At 45.2% G+C, this 16,997-nt stretch overlaps 1 protein-coding gene across 2 annotated transcripts in view; it reads right to left on the bottom strand.

Annotated features, from left to right (window-relative positions):
• Positions 1 to 16,006, bottom strand: part of Maml2 (mastermind like transcriptional coactivator 2) — a 412,973-nt gene extending 396,967 nt beyond the window's left edge. The window contains exon 1 of one of the 2 annotated variants that reach the window (XM_030244397.1): positions 14,006 to 16,006. In XM_030244397.1, the coding sequence (XP_030100257.1) occupies positions 14,006 to 14,503 (498 nt within the window). In that variant the 5' untranslated portion in view covers positions 14,504 to 16,006. 2 annotated transcript variants of the gene reach the window in all.
• Between the last annotated feature and the right edge of the window lie 991 nt (positions 16,007 to 16,997).

Below are 16,997 nucleotides of genomic sequence, written 5' to 3'. Positions count from 1 at the left end.
CTGTGTCCCCAGCCCACAGTGGTCTTGGTGATAATTTTCTAACCATTGCTCTTCTGATTCTATTTTTTCTCTTTTTTTCCCTCTTTCGTCCCTTTTCTTCATTCCCTTCTTTTTCTTTTTCCTTTCCTTTCCTTTTTCACTTCCCTCCCCTCCCCTTCCTTTCATTCTTCCATCACTCCTTCCTTTTCTTCTTCAGTGCTGAGGCTCTAATCCAGGTCCTTAACACTGACCAACAAACAACACTCCACCCAGTGTTTCCATTCTCAAGCAGAATGGGACTCTCCACTAAAGGATTTTAGTGGAGCATTTTCTCTAAAGTTCTTGACCCTCAGTGATTGAAGGACTGCGGTTGCTCTAAGGCACCAAAGCCTCACTCTCAGCATTGCACACAAACTAGTGAAAAGTAGGACCTGGGCGGAGCCAGGAAGACTGATGGGCGGAGCTGCTGTGCCAAAGGGTGCAAAGGGAGTTCTGAGAAGTCTGAGGATAGACTTTTTCTTGTGGCTCTCACTTTCCAGAGTGCTTCTCAGATTTGCTTTCCTTTAATTAACCCAGATATGTCTTCAACTAAGGAGCAAGGTGCTATGCATTGCCAGTCACATTTGTCATGTTCCTTCCTTATACTAAGCTGTAAGCTCCGTCCAATGAGATATTTGGGCTGAGGCCCCAACACATAATCATTCAATGCCCACACCTTTCCCTGATCCTTACACCAACATTGTCCTCTCATAAGAGACAAGACAAGAACTTGAACCTGGTAAAAATTTTAAGATATTACCTCTGAATCTTTCAATGGGATCCTGTTTTTAATCACATTAACACACTCTCCCTCCTACCCTCTATCCTAGGTACATCTATGTTAAATGCACAATTTAATATATAGGACCTTGGCATAATCTTGTCTCCCCATTTTCTTCTATTCCCATCTCTAGAAGCTAGATATGATAACTACAGGTTAAAACCCAACAATCTGGCAATTGATTTCACAGATAGCTACAGTGTAGCTCCAGGACTTTAAGGGCCTTGGATGCTTGTTGTAAACAAGGCTATCATGGCCTCTGGTCTCATGGAGTTTAGGGTGTCAGTGGGAAAGAGAAAAGACACAGAAACCAGGAGTTCAGATAATGGTAAAATAAACTTCATGGTAAAAGTTATGAAGAAAATAAAAGCTATAAGAGCTAAAGGATTCAGGAATTAGGGTGGCTCAGCCATGTGTCTGCTCTTTTAAGCAGCCATTGAGGTCTGGCCAGGAAGTGATACTACAGCTGACTTCTGTGTGACAAGACTAATTCAGCAGGCAGAATACTCACGAGCCAGATCCAACCGGGTTGCTGGGGACATGGGTGATTAGCCCAAGAGAACCACTGTGGTAGAAGCCTGGACCAGCCTAGAAGTTTCCTATCACTAGCTTTCCTAACATTGTTCTGTTCCTAGTTTCTGTAAGTCAGTGTGACTTTGTTTGGTTTTGTATTATCTTTTACAGGAATTTTTAAAATACTCTTTGATGCATTTCTTTGTTTCTAATTTTCTCTGAAAATCACTCTCATACCCACCTTGTATCCATATATTGAAAACAGTTATTCTGAGTGAAGTGTTTGTGTATTGGTCATGTTGTGTATGTATATTGTGTATTGTGTGTGCATGTGCTGTATGTGTGTTGTATGTGTGCATGAGTGTGTGTTACATGCATGTGTTGTGTGTGTATGGTGTGTGTCTGTATGTGCTGTGGTGTGTGTATGTAGGCATCATGGGGACTTTGGATACATTTTCTCAGCAAAGTAAGACAGAAGAAAGGCAACCTAATATCCTTTGCTTTAGGCATCAAGAAAGAAAAGTCACATTGCACAGCATAACACCAAGATATTTTCATCTAAAAACCTTAACAAAAGAAATTCCAAGCTATTTAGAAGCAACTGGGGGGAAGTCAATATCTCTGTGACTCCAACCTAACAGACAATGAAGTCCTTCAATGAACACTGTGACAACCTCGACCAAAGGAGGCTTTGATTCACGCCAGTTACATCTTGCTTTGTTAAGAAAATGCACCCAGCTGTTCTGGAGCCTCAGACATGATCCAAAGACCCCCAAGATGCTGAGAGTGATAGGATGCTGAATTCAGAGCTGTGCTCTAGCTGCTTCTGGAGAGAGGGAGGGCGAGGTGTGTGCTGAGAACTCCTCTCTGTCTAATATTTGTGAAAATGTTTCCTTTGTTGGTGTGCTGGAGCAGATCTTGCTTATTTCTTCTTTCCAGTTCTATTAAATCCCTAAACAGAGCTGAGTTTTCAGGGCTTAGGGCTGCCCTGGGGGAGATAGGTGATTATGCTCTCTGCTTAAGGTTTTAGTGATAAGGAAAAAATAGCAGTGGGCCGAATCCCATCCCCCAAGCCAATTTCTCTGACTGTCTTTTACAGTCCCCCTTTAAAGAGGAAACATATTTTAAAGATGAAGTGGTGACAAGGATAGAATCCCGTCCATCAATCTGCACTTCTCAATTGTTGTGTGTCTATGAGAGAGAGACAAACAGATGGGGGGACTGATGTGTGCACTTGAACAGCCGTCAGCTCCTGAGAAGGACCCACATTTCATTTTATACGCTGCATCACATGCTATCATCTCATGGTGGTACACAGCTCGTGAATCCTCCTTATTCCACAGAAAATGCTGCAACTGGCATTTGTAGGAGTTGGGGAATGAGGCTCCAGTCGCAAACAAACTAAACAAAGCACTCCTCTGACGATCATGTTTCTTAGGCTGTCTACCTTGTCTAAGAAACCCTGTACAAAGCACCCTGTACTAAGCACCCTGTATTAAGCACCCTGTACTAAGCACCCTGTACTAAGCACCCTGTACTAAGCACCCTGTACTAAACACCCTATAATAAGCACCCTGTACTAAGCACCCTGTAATAAGCACCCTGTACTAAGCACCCTGCACTAAGCACCCTGTAATAAGAAATGAACACTGTTGGGCTCTGCCCCTTCTGACATGGCTGGAGCTGGACACTGAGGCTACTTCGGACTCTCTTGACCAATATCTTTTTTTAAATAGTAGATAATACCCATCTTTATTAACTCTTTCTTGTTGTTCCTCAATAAAAACAATTCCAAAGATACTAAAGTCTGAGAAATAAAATCCTTATATGCAGGAAGTATTCAAAAGTGTATCACTGAAACAGGCCTCAGTGATAACCAAAGCTACTCACCAGGTTCTCCTTATTGCTTTACAATAACGATGATAATAATGATAGCAATAACAATAGACGTCAATACCAACGAAGGGAAGAAGGTCTTAAGTTTCAGCGATGCTAGTTGGCATCGCTGCTTTCTATGTTAGACTCTTACTGCATCACTAATACAGGCAGCATTTGGGCCTAATGTGATACCACTCAACCATCCCTTCATTTGTGTATTCATGTATTGTAAAGGTTAAAACAAGGCACACGGAGTAGGGTAATTTCCCACAGAAAAGCAAGTGGAAATCGAGAAGGATGATTTTAAAGATGGAATCTATTTCTTCCCTGTATTCTGTCCCAGCTCACCAAGTCCTCAGTGACCTCCAGGATCGAACGCAATTACATCGGTCGTATATATTTGCTATGCTGTTTGAGTCTCCCAAGGGCAGCATAACAGTGAGAGGGAGTGACATCTTTATGAGGTTAACCCTTTTCTATTTTAAGAGTAGACTACCGAAGGCAGATGTGACCCCTGGAGCGGAACAAGAATGTTGGAAATCTGGTAGTTAGGAGGAAAGAGGGAAAAATGATGTTCCGAGGAGCAGTTAGTTAGGGAAGCCCAGGAGAATTTGCATGCACATGATAGGACAGTGGATGTCAAAGGACAGGTGAAGCAAGCACACCTGGGTCATGAGCTGATCACTGTGCTGACAGCTGGGTTTGCCGGTTTCAAGTATAATCTAATATAACCTTTGGAGGGATGTAGTATTATCTTAAAGTAATGCACCCTCAGAAACATGCATAAATCCAGCAGCCATTGCCCTGTACTGGTTTCCAGCCCTGATTCAGTCAACCTTTGTGATATTATAAAATATCCCAATCTTAGTGTCTTGGTGCAGCCAAGAGGAATTTCTTATGGTTCTGCAGGCTGCATAGGGTGGTTTTCTAGCAGGAGGAGTGGGGTTTAATCACTTGAGGACAGTGGTGCCCTTGCAGGAAGAACATTTTGCCTTCTCTGCATGTGATATACAGCCCCCAGGCAGGCCCAGCGTCTTGGGTCTCGGTTCCAAGAGGACATCAAGTACCTCCTCAGGTATAGCACAATGTCATTCTTGTCATTTTGAGTTGGTTAAAGCAAGTCATGAGGTCACATTAAGTTTGAAGGAAGAACCAGCGACCATTCTTTTTCTGAATGGGAAAGAAGCAATGGAAAGGGCTATGTGAGACGGAGGGCATTGTATGATCACTAACACCACCCGAAAGAAAGATTTCCAGTCCCACGCTGCCTCCACCAACAGAATTGTAATGTTTATGACAATGTTCTACTACTACGTTTTTCATGGTTTCTAAAGTTATGTTGATAAACGACACTTTGTGTAGCCTCAAACAGATGTGAAAAGCCCTGTGTTCTCTCCCTCCTCCTAATGTTGTTGTTTGTGTGTTTTGTGTTTTAATGAGCTTTACTTTTTTTCATCTAGAGTTTGGCCTGTTTTCTCTCTGAAGACTCATACAGGTTTATAAATTGTAGACTGGTAGCCTATTTTTAGAGCTACATGAACTAGTCCTCTGGGGGGACAGGCAGGATGGAGATGGGATAAAATAGGGAAGAAGACTGCTTCTGCTAGAAACACACTCCCTTACATGTTGCGAGTGCAGGATTTAGAGGCGAGAGGTAAAAAAACCCCATCCATGTGAGCGTGTAATCCCACATAATCTGGCTGCCTCTCTAGCCATTTTCATTTATTATATGTTAAGCAGCATACGACAGCCTTATACCAGGGATTACAGTGTGAATCTTTGCTCTGAGGGCTTCTGGATCCACTTAGACAAAACAACTCCCCTGCACCACACTCACACGACCTAAGCTAAGAAGACAGCAAGTGAAAAGGCTCCCCAGCCAGTGTGTTCCTGCGGGAAATGCTTGGCTTCGCTCTCTCAGAAAGATATTGTTGCCTGGCCTATGGAAGATCAGGTTCCCAAGGAGAAAACCAATGTTTAATTTAGCACAAAGACAGCTCAGACTTTCTCTCTGGGGGACTGAGCTTGCAAACAGATCCACATGCACAGACTCTAACCCAGCAAAGGAAGCACTCTTTGCTGCAATACTTGGGACTTGGACCTGAACTTTACTAAAGTGTCGCTTCTGTTGCTGTCAGGAGGGCTGCTGCTCTTTCCTCTTTGTGTTCAAGTCTATACACTGGGCTTTCTCCATGCTGCTGTGAGACTAGAATGGGATAATACTAGCAGACATGTTTTGCTGTGTCTGAATTACATGGTGTCGTGTGGCAATCAGACATGCCAAGCATAGCTGGTTCAGCACTTAGGTAAGCCATGGCCATAACAAAAATGTGACTGGTCATCAGCTTATCCAAAGAATGCTTTAGGTTTTAGATTTAAGATTCTAGCGATCCTGGAACTGAACAAGTTACACCTAGGTCTAGCAATCGCCATCCCGAAGACCCTGATCTGCTTACACCCCACTTCTTGGTACCCTACTCGGTTGCCATGACTTCGACTTTGTCAGATCACTCTGTATGTCCTGATATCTGTTAGCACAGACTTTTGCTTTAACTTCACGTGAATATGAATGAGGGTGCACATGAGTATATGCAGGTTATATATGCTATCTACTTTGGTTTTGGAGACAAATGTTTCTCACTGGGACTCACCAAGTGAGCTAGAGATCTGGCCAGTGAATTCTTGGAATTCTCCTCTCCAGCAGGAGAACAGCAAGTGCGGGTGCTCGGGATTGAACTTAGGTCTTCTTCATGCTTGTACAGTGAGAGCTTTACCAACTGAGCCATCTACTCAGCCTCAACTTTTTTTCTTAAGACAGGTAATGAACTTTCTGCTCAAATCCATCAGGACCACTGAAAAGGCACTGCTGAACAACAAGGGATCCACTGTGTTAGGCTTACATGGGAGAGACCTGTGACTGTGTGGAGTAAGAGTCACTGATGGAAGTCAGCCTGGTTTCAGGCAGAAGGGAAGGTTAAAAACCACTGTGATCACGATTCCATATCCCACAGAGAGAGTCAGGATGACTCGGGAATCAGGGAATCAAGAACACCACTAAAAATAAGAATAAAACAAAACAAACCCAGCTGAGTTTGATGTTATGTTATCTCGGACAAAGGTAACTAGGATCTCAGCTTATATAACAGAACAGACAAATCAAGACATATGGTGTTAGCCATATTGTTTGAGTTAGAACCAGGAAACTATCCTTGTGGGAGCTTTGTCCACCAAAGGGCTGGGATGTTCTTTTCTTGTCATTGTCTCTCCATCAACGCTCCCTGTTCTGGCTAAGAACTGCCAGTACTAAACTTGCTTTGATGTCTTGGCAATATTTTTTTTTAAATGTTTCTTACAGAAAGGCACATGTTAGGAGGCAGTGGGCAAAGAAAGTGTTCAAAACCAGGAACCACATCAGAACAAAGAAGCATAAATGTGAGCTGTTCAAGGTTGGGATGAGGGCAAGTTTATATTGCCTATTCACTTGCATACAGAGCTAATGAATTTCTTGACAAGAATCTGCTTGCAGAAGCATAAATTCTCCACAGCAAAGGCCTTCTAAACCAAATTTTTTTTTTTAACCCTGGGACTGGATTTATTTTTAGAACTATTTGCTAATTTGAACTAAAAATTTAATAAAATTGTTAAGTTTAGGCTAGTCCCTTCAAAGGATTAAATCTTGGTAGGTAACTGAAATAACTCATCTACTCACTGAATAGGCCCTCTTTGGCACAATGGAGACTTTAGAATGTATTTTAGAAGTACACGGTCAAGAAGGTACTCCAGTCAAGTTTGAAATTGAGACCGATGTATTGTTTGGTCTTGTTCTTGACAACACAACAAGGACACTAACTACACTCTACCAATATGGAAATAGATGCCAGATGATAATGCCAAACTAAATTGTAGGGGGAACCAGTGACACAGGGCCCTGCACTAACCTCGGCAAACACTGAATGTCCATTGTGCTTCTGCGTGTAGAAACTTGGGCTAGCTTGTTCAAGCACGTTGTTTCTTAGATGAATACTAACAGCTACAGTTTACTATGGCTCTCCATGGCGTTGCACATTTGACTCATTTAATAAAGATCTGGTTTTTAGTTAGTTCGACTACTATTATTTCCAAGGAGACTGAGGCAGGAGAATTTAATTGAGTTAACCAGGAAAACACAGCTATTACAAGGTTGAGCTGTGACTTAAACCTGGTCATCTTATCCCAGATCCCAGGCTCATCTTAACTGCTCTGTTAACTTACCTTCTTCAGTAACCCAACTTTAACATTTGATTTTCAACATCATCCACATATCTTTAATAAGTTCTAAGGGGAAAAAGACTATCTAAAATTGCTCATGTATGTAAACCTAACATTGTGCATGCCACAGAATAGTGAGTTCCCTCAAACTCTAAAAATCAACCAACTTCACATTTTGATGTATGATTTCTAGGCCTTTGTTCAAATTATGAAGAAGCAAGAACTATAGTGTGTGCGTGCGTGCGTGTGTGCACTCGCACATGCTGATACTAGCTCATTTTCATGCCTGCTCCTTCAGTGACTTGACTGACTATGCTAGCCTCTGGTTTTCCTCAGCTCTTATAAAGCATGTGTAAACTTTTTCTTCAGGCTGCTATTGTTTCACATCTGCCCCTTACTGTCAGCCAGAAAGGTCAAAGATGGTGGAGAGACAGACCACTAGCTGTGAGTAGCCCACATAGCCCAGCCTCCTGCTATGAGTCAGATTGGTGAGAGTTATTGGCTTGCCTCAGTTGTTCTTTCTCTATACCCTGTAAAACAGGGCTGACTGAAGGACATTGCTTTCTGTTGAACTTTCAGGTTCCTAAAATACCTATCTGTATGGAACTCTAAGGTACCTAAGTTACATATCTGTATTGAAAACAAGCACATCTTAAATGCTGTCCCTAATCAGAAAGTCTTGTAAAATTTTCTGAATGCTTCTTTTAATCAAGAAGACCTTTTTAAACCAGGGTGCAAAACAACTCAGTTGCTGGAGGAATTTATCTGCACCATGCTGACAAGACAGACTTGCTTGCAACTAGAGGCCCAGGGAAGTCTGGACAGAGGTGGGGCTTCAATTCTAGCCCTTTCAGTTTCTCTTCCAGTCTAGCCAGTGAGCTTTTAAAATGCTCTGCTCACAGCGCCAAAGGCCGTGCCATGCTGCGTATAACGCATGATGAATGGAGAAGTGTGTAAACAGCAAAGCATGAAACAGCCTTGGGGACTTGAAGCTCATAGAACAGAGCACTTAGGCTGTGTGCCCTGGGAAGAGGCCGCTGGAGGGAAAGACAACACTTGTCTTCAAGTGCATGAAGGATTAGCATTGCTTCATAGCTCTGGACTCCTCTGCTCCTTCCTGCCTCCGAATTTGATCAGGTTCTTGTGACAGTGCCAGCATTTTCGGGGTATTCCTGAACCCCACATTTCCCTGAACTGCTTACCCAACCACACATTTCTCTGCTCTGGCCCCTGAATATTTAACTTTTATGGTTACAGTATGCCTGCAGTCCGACTCTCATCTCTTGCTTAGTGTCCTTGCCCCTCCCAGGCCCTGAGGTAAGCCATACTTGTCATAAGATTTTCCCTGACTTAGATTTGAATCTCTTTTTCACCCACTAGCAGTTTTCCTGTTTCATTCACTTTCTGTATTCAGCACCATGCTATTTTGATGAATAATAATACTAGCTACACTAGCCTGGAACTCACAGAGATCCTACTGCCTCTGCCTGCCTAGTTTTTGTTATTATTGTTGGCCTTTTGAGACAGAATCTCCATTGTAGCTCAGGCTAGCCTGGAACTTTGTATGTAGCTCAAGCTGGCTTCAAGCTCATTGTAACCCTGGGCCTCTGCTTGCTGGAATTTCAGGCATGAGTCATTGCATCTATCTTAGTGTTAGGGTCTTTGCTCCTAATACAGGACAAATGTCACCCATCCAACCTGGTAGGTGGGTGTGATGTGAAACACGTAAGGGAGCTCCCTGGGTCCTTTGGGTCTGCTTCCCTCTTTGGTTTTCTGTGACAGTTTTAGGCCATTCAGAAAGCTGGGAAGTTCTGTTGTCCTGTCACCCTGCGGGGGAGGTGTGTGTGTGTGTGTGTGTGTGTGTGTGTGTGTGTGTGTGTGTGTGCTGCGTCTTTAGCATGTCACATCTCCTTTATTCTCCCACAGAGCTTGCTGGAGTGTGAAGAAAATTAGCATGAAAATGAAGGAGGAGGCATTTAGAGTTGTTTTCATTAAACATGGATGGCCTTGTCTGCGAATGTTGAACACGAGAGGGGCTGGGATGAAGGAGGCAGCGGTGGGGAAAATCCACTCAGAAAGTCTGTGTCTGTGTGCATAGAACAACTGGGTGTTGTTTTTTAATTCTGAGAATTACTAGTTGTTTTTAAAAATGAAATAACAATGCTAAAAATCAAAATGAACAATAAAATTTAGAAAACAATTAATCATGCTCACGCCCCTAGTTATATTTAATTCCTGTATCTAAGAATGTTTGACACACACACCTCGACCTTAACACCTTAGCACTTAAACTTGATTAGAGGTCTATACCACAGGAAGCCACAGGCATTAAAGTTTTAGATTTAGAGAAAAATCTTGATGAGTATTTTGAATATGAATTGGTGAGTAGTACTTAGTAATGATATTTCCAAGAAAGCAATGACTGCTGTAAAAAATGCTGAGCACCACCGGAGTGTGCATGATATCACCCAGACATTAGCACAAGCTTTCTGACAGTGTTTCAAAGAGCATGTGTCGGGCTCCTTCTCTGCTTCAGCCTTTGCCTTATTTTACTTGTCTAAGGTAGAATGGCCCTGGGCAGCTAAGAACTCTGCCTTTATTACTTCGTTCTCGAGAAGCAAAAGAAAATGGGTCTGCTCTTAAGGAAATGATGGCTGCATAAATAAATAATGCAAACAGTCCTCTCACAGTCCCAGAGAGGAAATGACATGAGAAATGTAGACCTCTAGCCCCAGACCTCCAGATGTGCCCTTCTCTCGCTGTGCAGCCCTGAAACTCTTGAGTTGGTCAATTGGAAACTAAGAAGACACCTGGGAACTTTGGCAATCATTTAACTGGTTTGACTTTCTTAAACTAAGAATTAGCATTTTAGAATACTGTTGGCAAAATATTTAACTTTCCCATCCCGTTTGTGTAAACACAACTTCTCTAATAATCCTTAGACACTGAGAGGACACACCTTGCCAAAGCTTGTCGAGTCCATGCAGAGAGATAAAGGGTACACTTGGAAGACACCTAAGGCTTCACGGCAGCACTGCCCACTTTGAGCAGTGTTCCCTGAGACTTCAGAGATACTTAAACACACAGCTATTTTGGCTTTATCCCGACAGCCCTGATTTCACAGGACTGATCCCTCTGTTTACAATAAAAGCTATTTTACCACTTAAAATAGACAAGTGAAAGCGAACAGATCCCTGTGACCCACAGAGGAGCCAGTATCATCCCCGGGGCTCAGTAGCAGCATTGCTGGGGAGTCTTCTGTCGTGTTTTCCTTTTTTTCCCAAGACTAATTCCCAAAACACTCATTAATTCATGTGCTTTCATGCACGAGCTGATCTTTGTCTGACAGATGACTACTCAGTGGCTTGTCCTCTGTCATCTAGCAGGTTAGCGACCAAGCAGGCACCAAACCAAGAGATGAGCACCTAGTCACGTCTGTGTCCTTACCTCCACAGCACATTAGAGAACAGATAAAGTCTGAAGCAGAAGGTGGTTTGGGACCACTTTCCTCCCAGCCTAATGACAATGGTCTATGCCACAGAAAAAGAGCTTGTCTCAGGCAAGAGGGAAAGATTAATACTTTTCATGAATGTGCTAACCTAATGGCTCCACAAACTAGTGCTTATTGAGTTTTACAGCTCATTCAAAGATTCAAACATATGTCAGCAGAAAGTGACTTAGTGGTAAAGTCTTCTCTTGAGTGGCTAGAAAAGCATCAGGGCCCTACAATCTTAGCCCTCTGTGAGGCCCTGTGTTTGCAGGCTCCACAGAAGTGGGGCTTCCCCTCAGCTGAAGCTAAATGAAGAAACTGGCTGAGTAAGGGCAGCAGAATTAGGCTCTCAAGTGGACAGAATTAGAACTGACTTAGAGGTTATTCTTGCGTTGTTCTTTACACTCTAGCTATTAAAGAGCCCAGACAGTATATATTCTCTGCATAGAACACCCTTAGAAACAACCTTACCCTGCCGAACAGAAGCTGTCCTCCCTCCTTTCTTTGGCAGGTAGTACTGATGATGCCCAAGGCGCTGCCACACAGCGCATGCTGGTTAGAGAACTTCACCAGCGTACACCATGCATATTTTAATTTAGGTGATCAATACTTTTCTCTTCTCCAAAGGGCATTCCTGGGCACTTATAGCATACACATTAGCAAGTAACACATCCAGACCACATAAACCTGCTTACGCACAGAGCTGCAATAAAATTAAGGGTTCTGACACGCAATCTCAGCAGAGGTCCTTTGAGATGATTAACATTGCTTTCAACACAAAAGATGCCCAAGCAAAGTGAGAGCCTCTGAGTGCGACTCTTGAATGCCTGGCCCCTTCAGACAGGGGCAGCAGGAGCTTCATATAGAACTTGCCTCAAAGAGCAGAGTAACATGAGAAGAAACAAAGTACCACACGTAGAAGCTAAAGTACAGAGGGAATTCCCAATAACTACAAAGGGTGTCAGAGCAACCCTTGGGATAGCAAACACTCTAATCTGGGTGTGAGCATGAGAACAGAGCTGCCTCCTTTCTCTCCTAACTTACACCAAACCTCCTGGCTTCATCCCTACACTCACAGAGGGTATTCCAGCGAGGGGCTATTTGGTCAGTGGAAGAGAGAAAAGAGAGTCCTTGAGAAAGGGTGGCACATCAAACACCTCCAGCTTTTTGCAGCTTCAAACTGTTTAGTGGAGCAAGGCCAGACACCATTGCCTCCCTTTCCGATGTCTGAGGGCAGGGCTACTTAAAGTTACAAGAACCACTGAAGTTGGTTTCATTTTTGCATCTGGTAACACTCCAGCAGAAGAGAACCTTACCAACTTTCCTCCCAATTGGACAGAAGCAAAAACCAAGGAGGGCCTTGGGGGAAATGCCACCTTCCTTGCTGGGGCTGGAAGGGAAAGACACAGGAAAAGTCCATGTGTAGGCTTCTCTAGGCCTGGCATCCAGGGCAGAGATCATGCTTTCCCTCTGGGCTTGGCCGGGGCTCCTGGCTCTCAGTGTCATCCCCAGAAGCACTCACCAGGAGACTCTGAAGCACACAAAGCCACATTATCGGGAGACTTGCAGACAGATTATAAATTTACTGGGGACAATCAAGGCATTGAGTCCCTTTTGGCTGCAGATGCTGGTAACACGCACATGAACACAAACCTCACTCCACCCCTGCTTTTCTCCCCAGCATCTCTCTTCCAGAAGACAAACTTCCCCTTAGCTGGGAATTCCAGGGAGAAGTGAGGATGGAGCAGGTGGGAAAGAGAGGAAGATAGGCCTAGAAACTCCAGTATAAACTGAATAGTTTCATTCGGGGATAAAGCCCAGGCCAGTGTAATTATGGATAGGTAGTTTTCATCTGGACCTGGGGGTTCGGATTCACAGCTCTAGGTAGCCCAAGAAAAACGTTTACCCTCTGGGGAAGAAGAGCGGCGGTCTCAGTCCCCAGAGCTTTCTGGGAGCCATGGGAATCACCGCAGATGAAAGACATGGGAAAGAGCAGCCAGGAAGAAGTCGTGGGCTGGCTGGAACAGGCCTTCTCCTCCTTCAGGAACTTCTTAGTGCCATGCTTCCTTGGGGCTTTCTGAATGTTTGGGGGCTCCCATGGCCATTCTCTGTCTGTGCCTTTCATTAGGCTTGGCTTAGGCAGACAGCAGTTGTCCCATGAACAGTCAGAGAACTTCGGGAGCTTAGCAGGAGAAGCATGTGGGCTTGACTTCCCACTTCTATGGAAAGGCTAATGGCTTAGCGGTTTGGAAGAAGCCGGAACACCACAGCAGTGGGTCACCTGACCAAGATGATGACTCAAAGCTCTGTGGGGTCTGTATGTGTGCGTGGGGGTGTTGCCTGAGCCTCTGAGAAAACACTTCCAGTCAGAAACTTACTCAGGCTTTAGGGTTTGGTGTGCTGTTACCAGGAGGGATTGAAGACGACATGGTGCCTCCTAGAACCGCAGTAACCAGCCCCCAGTGCTTCCGTGAGTGCTCAATTTGAGGATCCAAAATAAAGACTGAATTGGGGCCTGGGATGGGGGGGCCTGTGAGGACCCTGGTAGTCCTCTTCCCAAGCACTCCTGTAGTAGTCTGTGAGGTATTTCCCCATATGTTTGTTTAAAACTCTGGGGACACTGTTAAGTAATAGTCAATCACAGACACCCCTTAACTCCAGAGGAAGGTCACAAGAAGGGGAAGGAGGATGGGGCAAGATGAACAAGGTCAACTGAGCTAAGTTCCTGTCAAGTAAAGAATGTCTTGTTGGGCCTAATCAGAGTCAATATGCTAAAGCAGAGGGTTCTCAAGGGTTTTTCAGCTGTAAGGTCTTCTTTCACAAACTGTGGACTCTGAGCCTCTGGAGAACCCAGGCTCTTACCTCTTCACCCTTTGGGTGTAGTCCAGTGACAATGAGCACGGGTAGCTTTAAGAATGAGAGCTTACAACGACACACACATACCCAGCAACTTTTGAGGGACTGGTATCTTGGCTTCTTCATGGCCATCCATTCCATTCGAGGCCAAGACAGCCACCACTTTCGCAAAAGGCCACATGACTACAGCCAGAATCATAGGAGAAAAACAGGTGCCTTACCGCAAGCAGGGCTGAGTTCCGCTGGTCCCCCGGGGTCGAAGCTGGCGGCTGCTCTCGGTTTATCCCACCGTTATCATTACTGGTCAGCCGGTGCTGCTGATGGTGATGGTGATAGTCTGGTGGAGGTGGTGGGGCCGTGGCTGCCGCTTGGGAGGCCACAGGAGGGGCAGTAGGGGGCGGTGGAGGAGCTGTGGTAGTGGCAGTCGCGACTGTAGCCTTAGCATGTTTGCTAGCCTTCCTTGCCCCCTGACCATGCTGCACCAGGCTGAGAAGCTGCATGGTGCTCTCCCTCTCTCGGTCTGAGCTCTCAGCCCTACCACGTTCATAGCGTCCTTCACAGCTCAGGTGGTGCTGTCGGCAGACAGCAATGCGAGCCCGCAGGCGTTCCACAATAGCACTGTGCACTCTCGGGGTGACTGAGCCCCCTCCAAGGAGCCCCGCCCCAGAAGCCCCTCCCAACCCTCCTGCGGGGGCCTGCGGGGGCGCTGTGTCCCCCATCTTGTTGGACACAATGATTACTGCCTCTGGGATGGTGAGGTGCAAGAGGCTGGTGCTGGCTATTGCAGGCAAAGCTGGTTTCAGTGTTCAGGGCACATGAATAGAGGTCTCCAGAGGGTGGGGAGACAGTGAAGAGGGTGTGGGGGAGGGGAGCGAGTAACAAGAGGGAGGGGAGAAAGATTAGAAACCAATTGGAGAGAGGAAGTTGGAAACAAACCCTGATCAACTTACTCTAATTGCATTTGACAGCTCAGGAGAAGTTGGACGGAGTTGGTAGATTTTTTTTTCTCCCCCACCAGGCTGACAAGAGCCTCTAGGTACTTTGTAAACACAAAGTCTAGGGGACAGTTCAAGAATTCAGGGATTGTCAAGGAAGAGGCAGAAGCACGTAGCAAAAGGAATCAATAGAGTCATTACTAGAGATCCGGGCTCCCCCTCACCTAGCTGCTTCGGGAAATTATTTATAGGGGTATTTCTGCAGAGAAACACATTTCTCCTGGGGGCTGTGGAACCGGCAGCCTTCACTTTTCCTCAGGTTAAAAAACAAACAACAGGACTGTTTCCCAAGGCTCCCGAAGTCATGTTCAAACTGTGCGAAATCAGAGAAGACTATGTTGGTTTCTCCGTCCCTTCCTCTCCCTCCGGTGTTGGTGTTTTCTCCTCGGGGTGGGGGGACAGAAGGATGTAGTCCTCTCCCCAAAGAAGACAGCTTTTCAGTCTTAACAACGTCAGTAATTGGACTTCAGAACCATGCTCTTTTCTTCAAGCTAATCCAATCACCGGCAAAAGTCCCGATTCCCTCTTAGGTTTCTTAGTCTTAAATGAAAGCAGTCTGAAGTGGCTGGCTACTGAGCTCCTTCAACACATTTCCCCCTTTCCCACTTACGTTTTTATTCCTCTCCCCCTCCCCACTTCTATTCTAATACAGTATCAAGACAGACAAAGTCTTCTGAGAGTAATTTACAAACGATGGTCAAACTTACAAACTTCCAGCAAATTGCACCGAGTCATGTCCAGCCACTTTTCTGTCCAGTTTTGTATATTCCATGCCCGGCCAGTGGCTCAGAGGGTCTGGACTCCCAAAGGCAATGTGGCTCTATCTCTTGTAATGCTTCGCTTTATAGATGGGGCGGGTGGGGGGGGGGGAGAGAAGAAAAAAGTCGCTTGTATTTTCCTTTCTCTTTCAGGTCTGTTCCGAGCGCTTTCCTGACACCGACTCCCGCTCCTCGGACTCACGGCGAAACACAGGCTTTCATTGTGCTGCGATACGAGAGGGAGAGAAAGAGAGAGAGAGGGAGAGAGAGAGTGAGACAGAGAGAGAGAGGGAGCCAGCAGGCTGCAGATGGGGGAGGAGGGCGGGAGCTCGGGCTCCCTGGTGGAAGGCTGGTGCCGCTGCTCCAGTGAGTAATCGCAGCCAGGCGCCGGGGAACGGAGTGCAGAGGCCTCCCAGTGGCTGAAGAGGCATCTCTCTACCGCCAACTCTAGGCTCAGCCTCTGCCTGGGTGCTGCGATGGGGGGGAAGACTGGGGAAATTCCCCAGTCTCCTCCTAAGGGTTTGAGCATCTCTCAATGCTGAAGAAACTCCCAGACAGGCACTGTATTTTCCCCTTCCAGGCCCGCAGTCAGCCCTCCTGAGGACATGATTTTCGGTTTTCAATAAGCTGTAACGACACCACTGAGCACCCCCAACAAGAGCTGGGTGAGCACGGAGGAAAAGCTCATTAGCACAGTGAGGAAGTTGGTGAGTGAGTGCTGTGAGGTGCAGAGAGGGAAGCCCACCACTGTCTCCTACGGGGACCCATTGGTGGAAGTCAGTGAGTTTGGGCAACAGGCTTGAGCTGATGAGCAAATAAATCATCACGGATAAATAAACGTTTTATGAGGCTGATATTGTCCTTATCTTGAGAAAGGAAAAAAATCGTTTTCCTTTGAAAATTCACCAAATACAAGGTGTATTGTCAGTAGCTGTCTGCTTGGCAAATATAATATGCCACATGATTTCAAGAACATTCATAACAACAAAAAAAAAAAGGTTTTGATTTCTTATCTTCATATAGTGTGGCTTGTAAAATACTCAAGTAGATTGGACAAATCAGTGTGTACTTATCGATTACAGGGAATAAATTAAGATGGGCATAGTATTAGAAGCCAGAACCACCAAAAACTCAAGTGCTGTAGTTTATAAGTCATTTGGATCTGACGTTTCCAGACACAAAGCTTCATTTACTTAAGCGACTCTAGAATTTCAGCAGTATGATCCTGCTTCAAACGTGAACTATGGGTAGAAGCAAATAAAAATAATGTATCTCAAGCCTGGATTCATCCACAGTTCCATCTCCCGGGGGCTGGCCAACTTTAGCCCACTTTCACAAGCCCCAGGATGTTAAGTTGGAAATGGAGACAGGCACACTCAGACAGGACAGGGTTTGTCTCATCCAAAATGCTTGGAATTCAAAGTATTTCAGATTTCAGGGGTTTTGGATTTGGGGTTATT

The sequence above is a fragment of the Mus musculus genome, chromosome 9 (genome assembly GCF_000001635.26).
Source record: "Mus musculus strain C57BL/6J chromosome 9, GRCm38.p6 C57BL/6J".
Lineage (NCBI taxonomy): Eukaryota > Metazoa > Chordata > Mammalia > Rodentia > Muridae > Mus > Mus musculus.
Note: the sequence above shows the minus strand (reverse complement) of the source record. Positions and strands in the feature narration are given on the sequence as shown.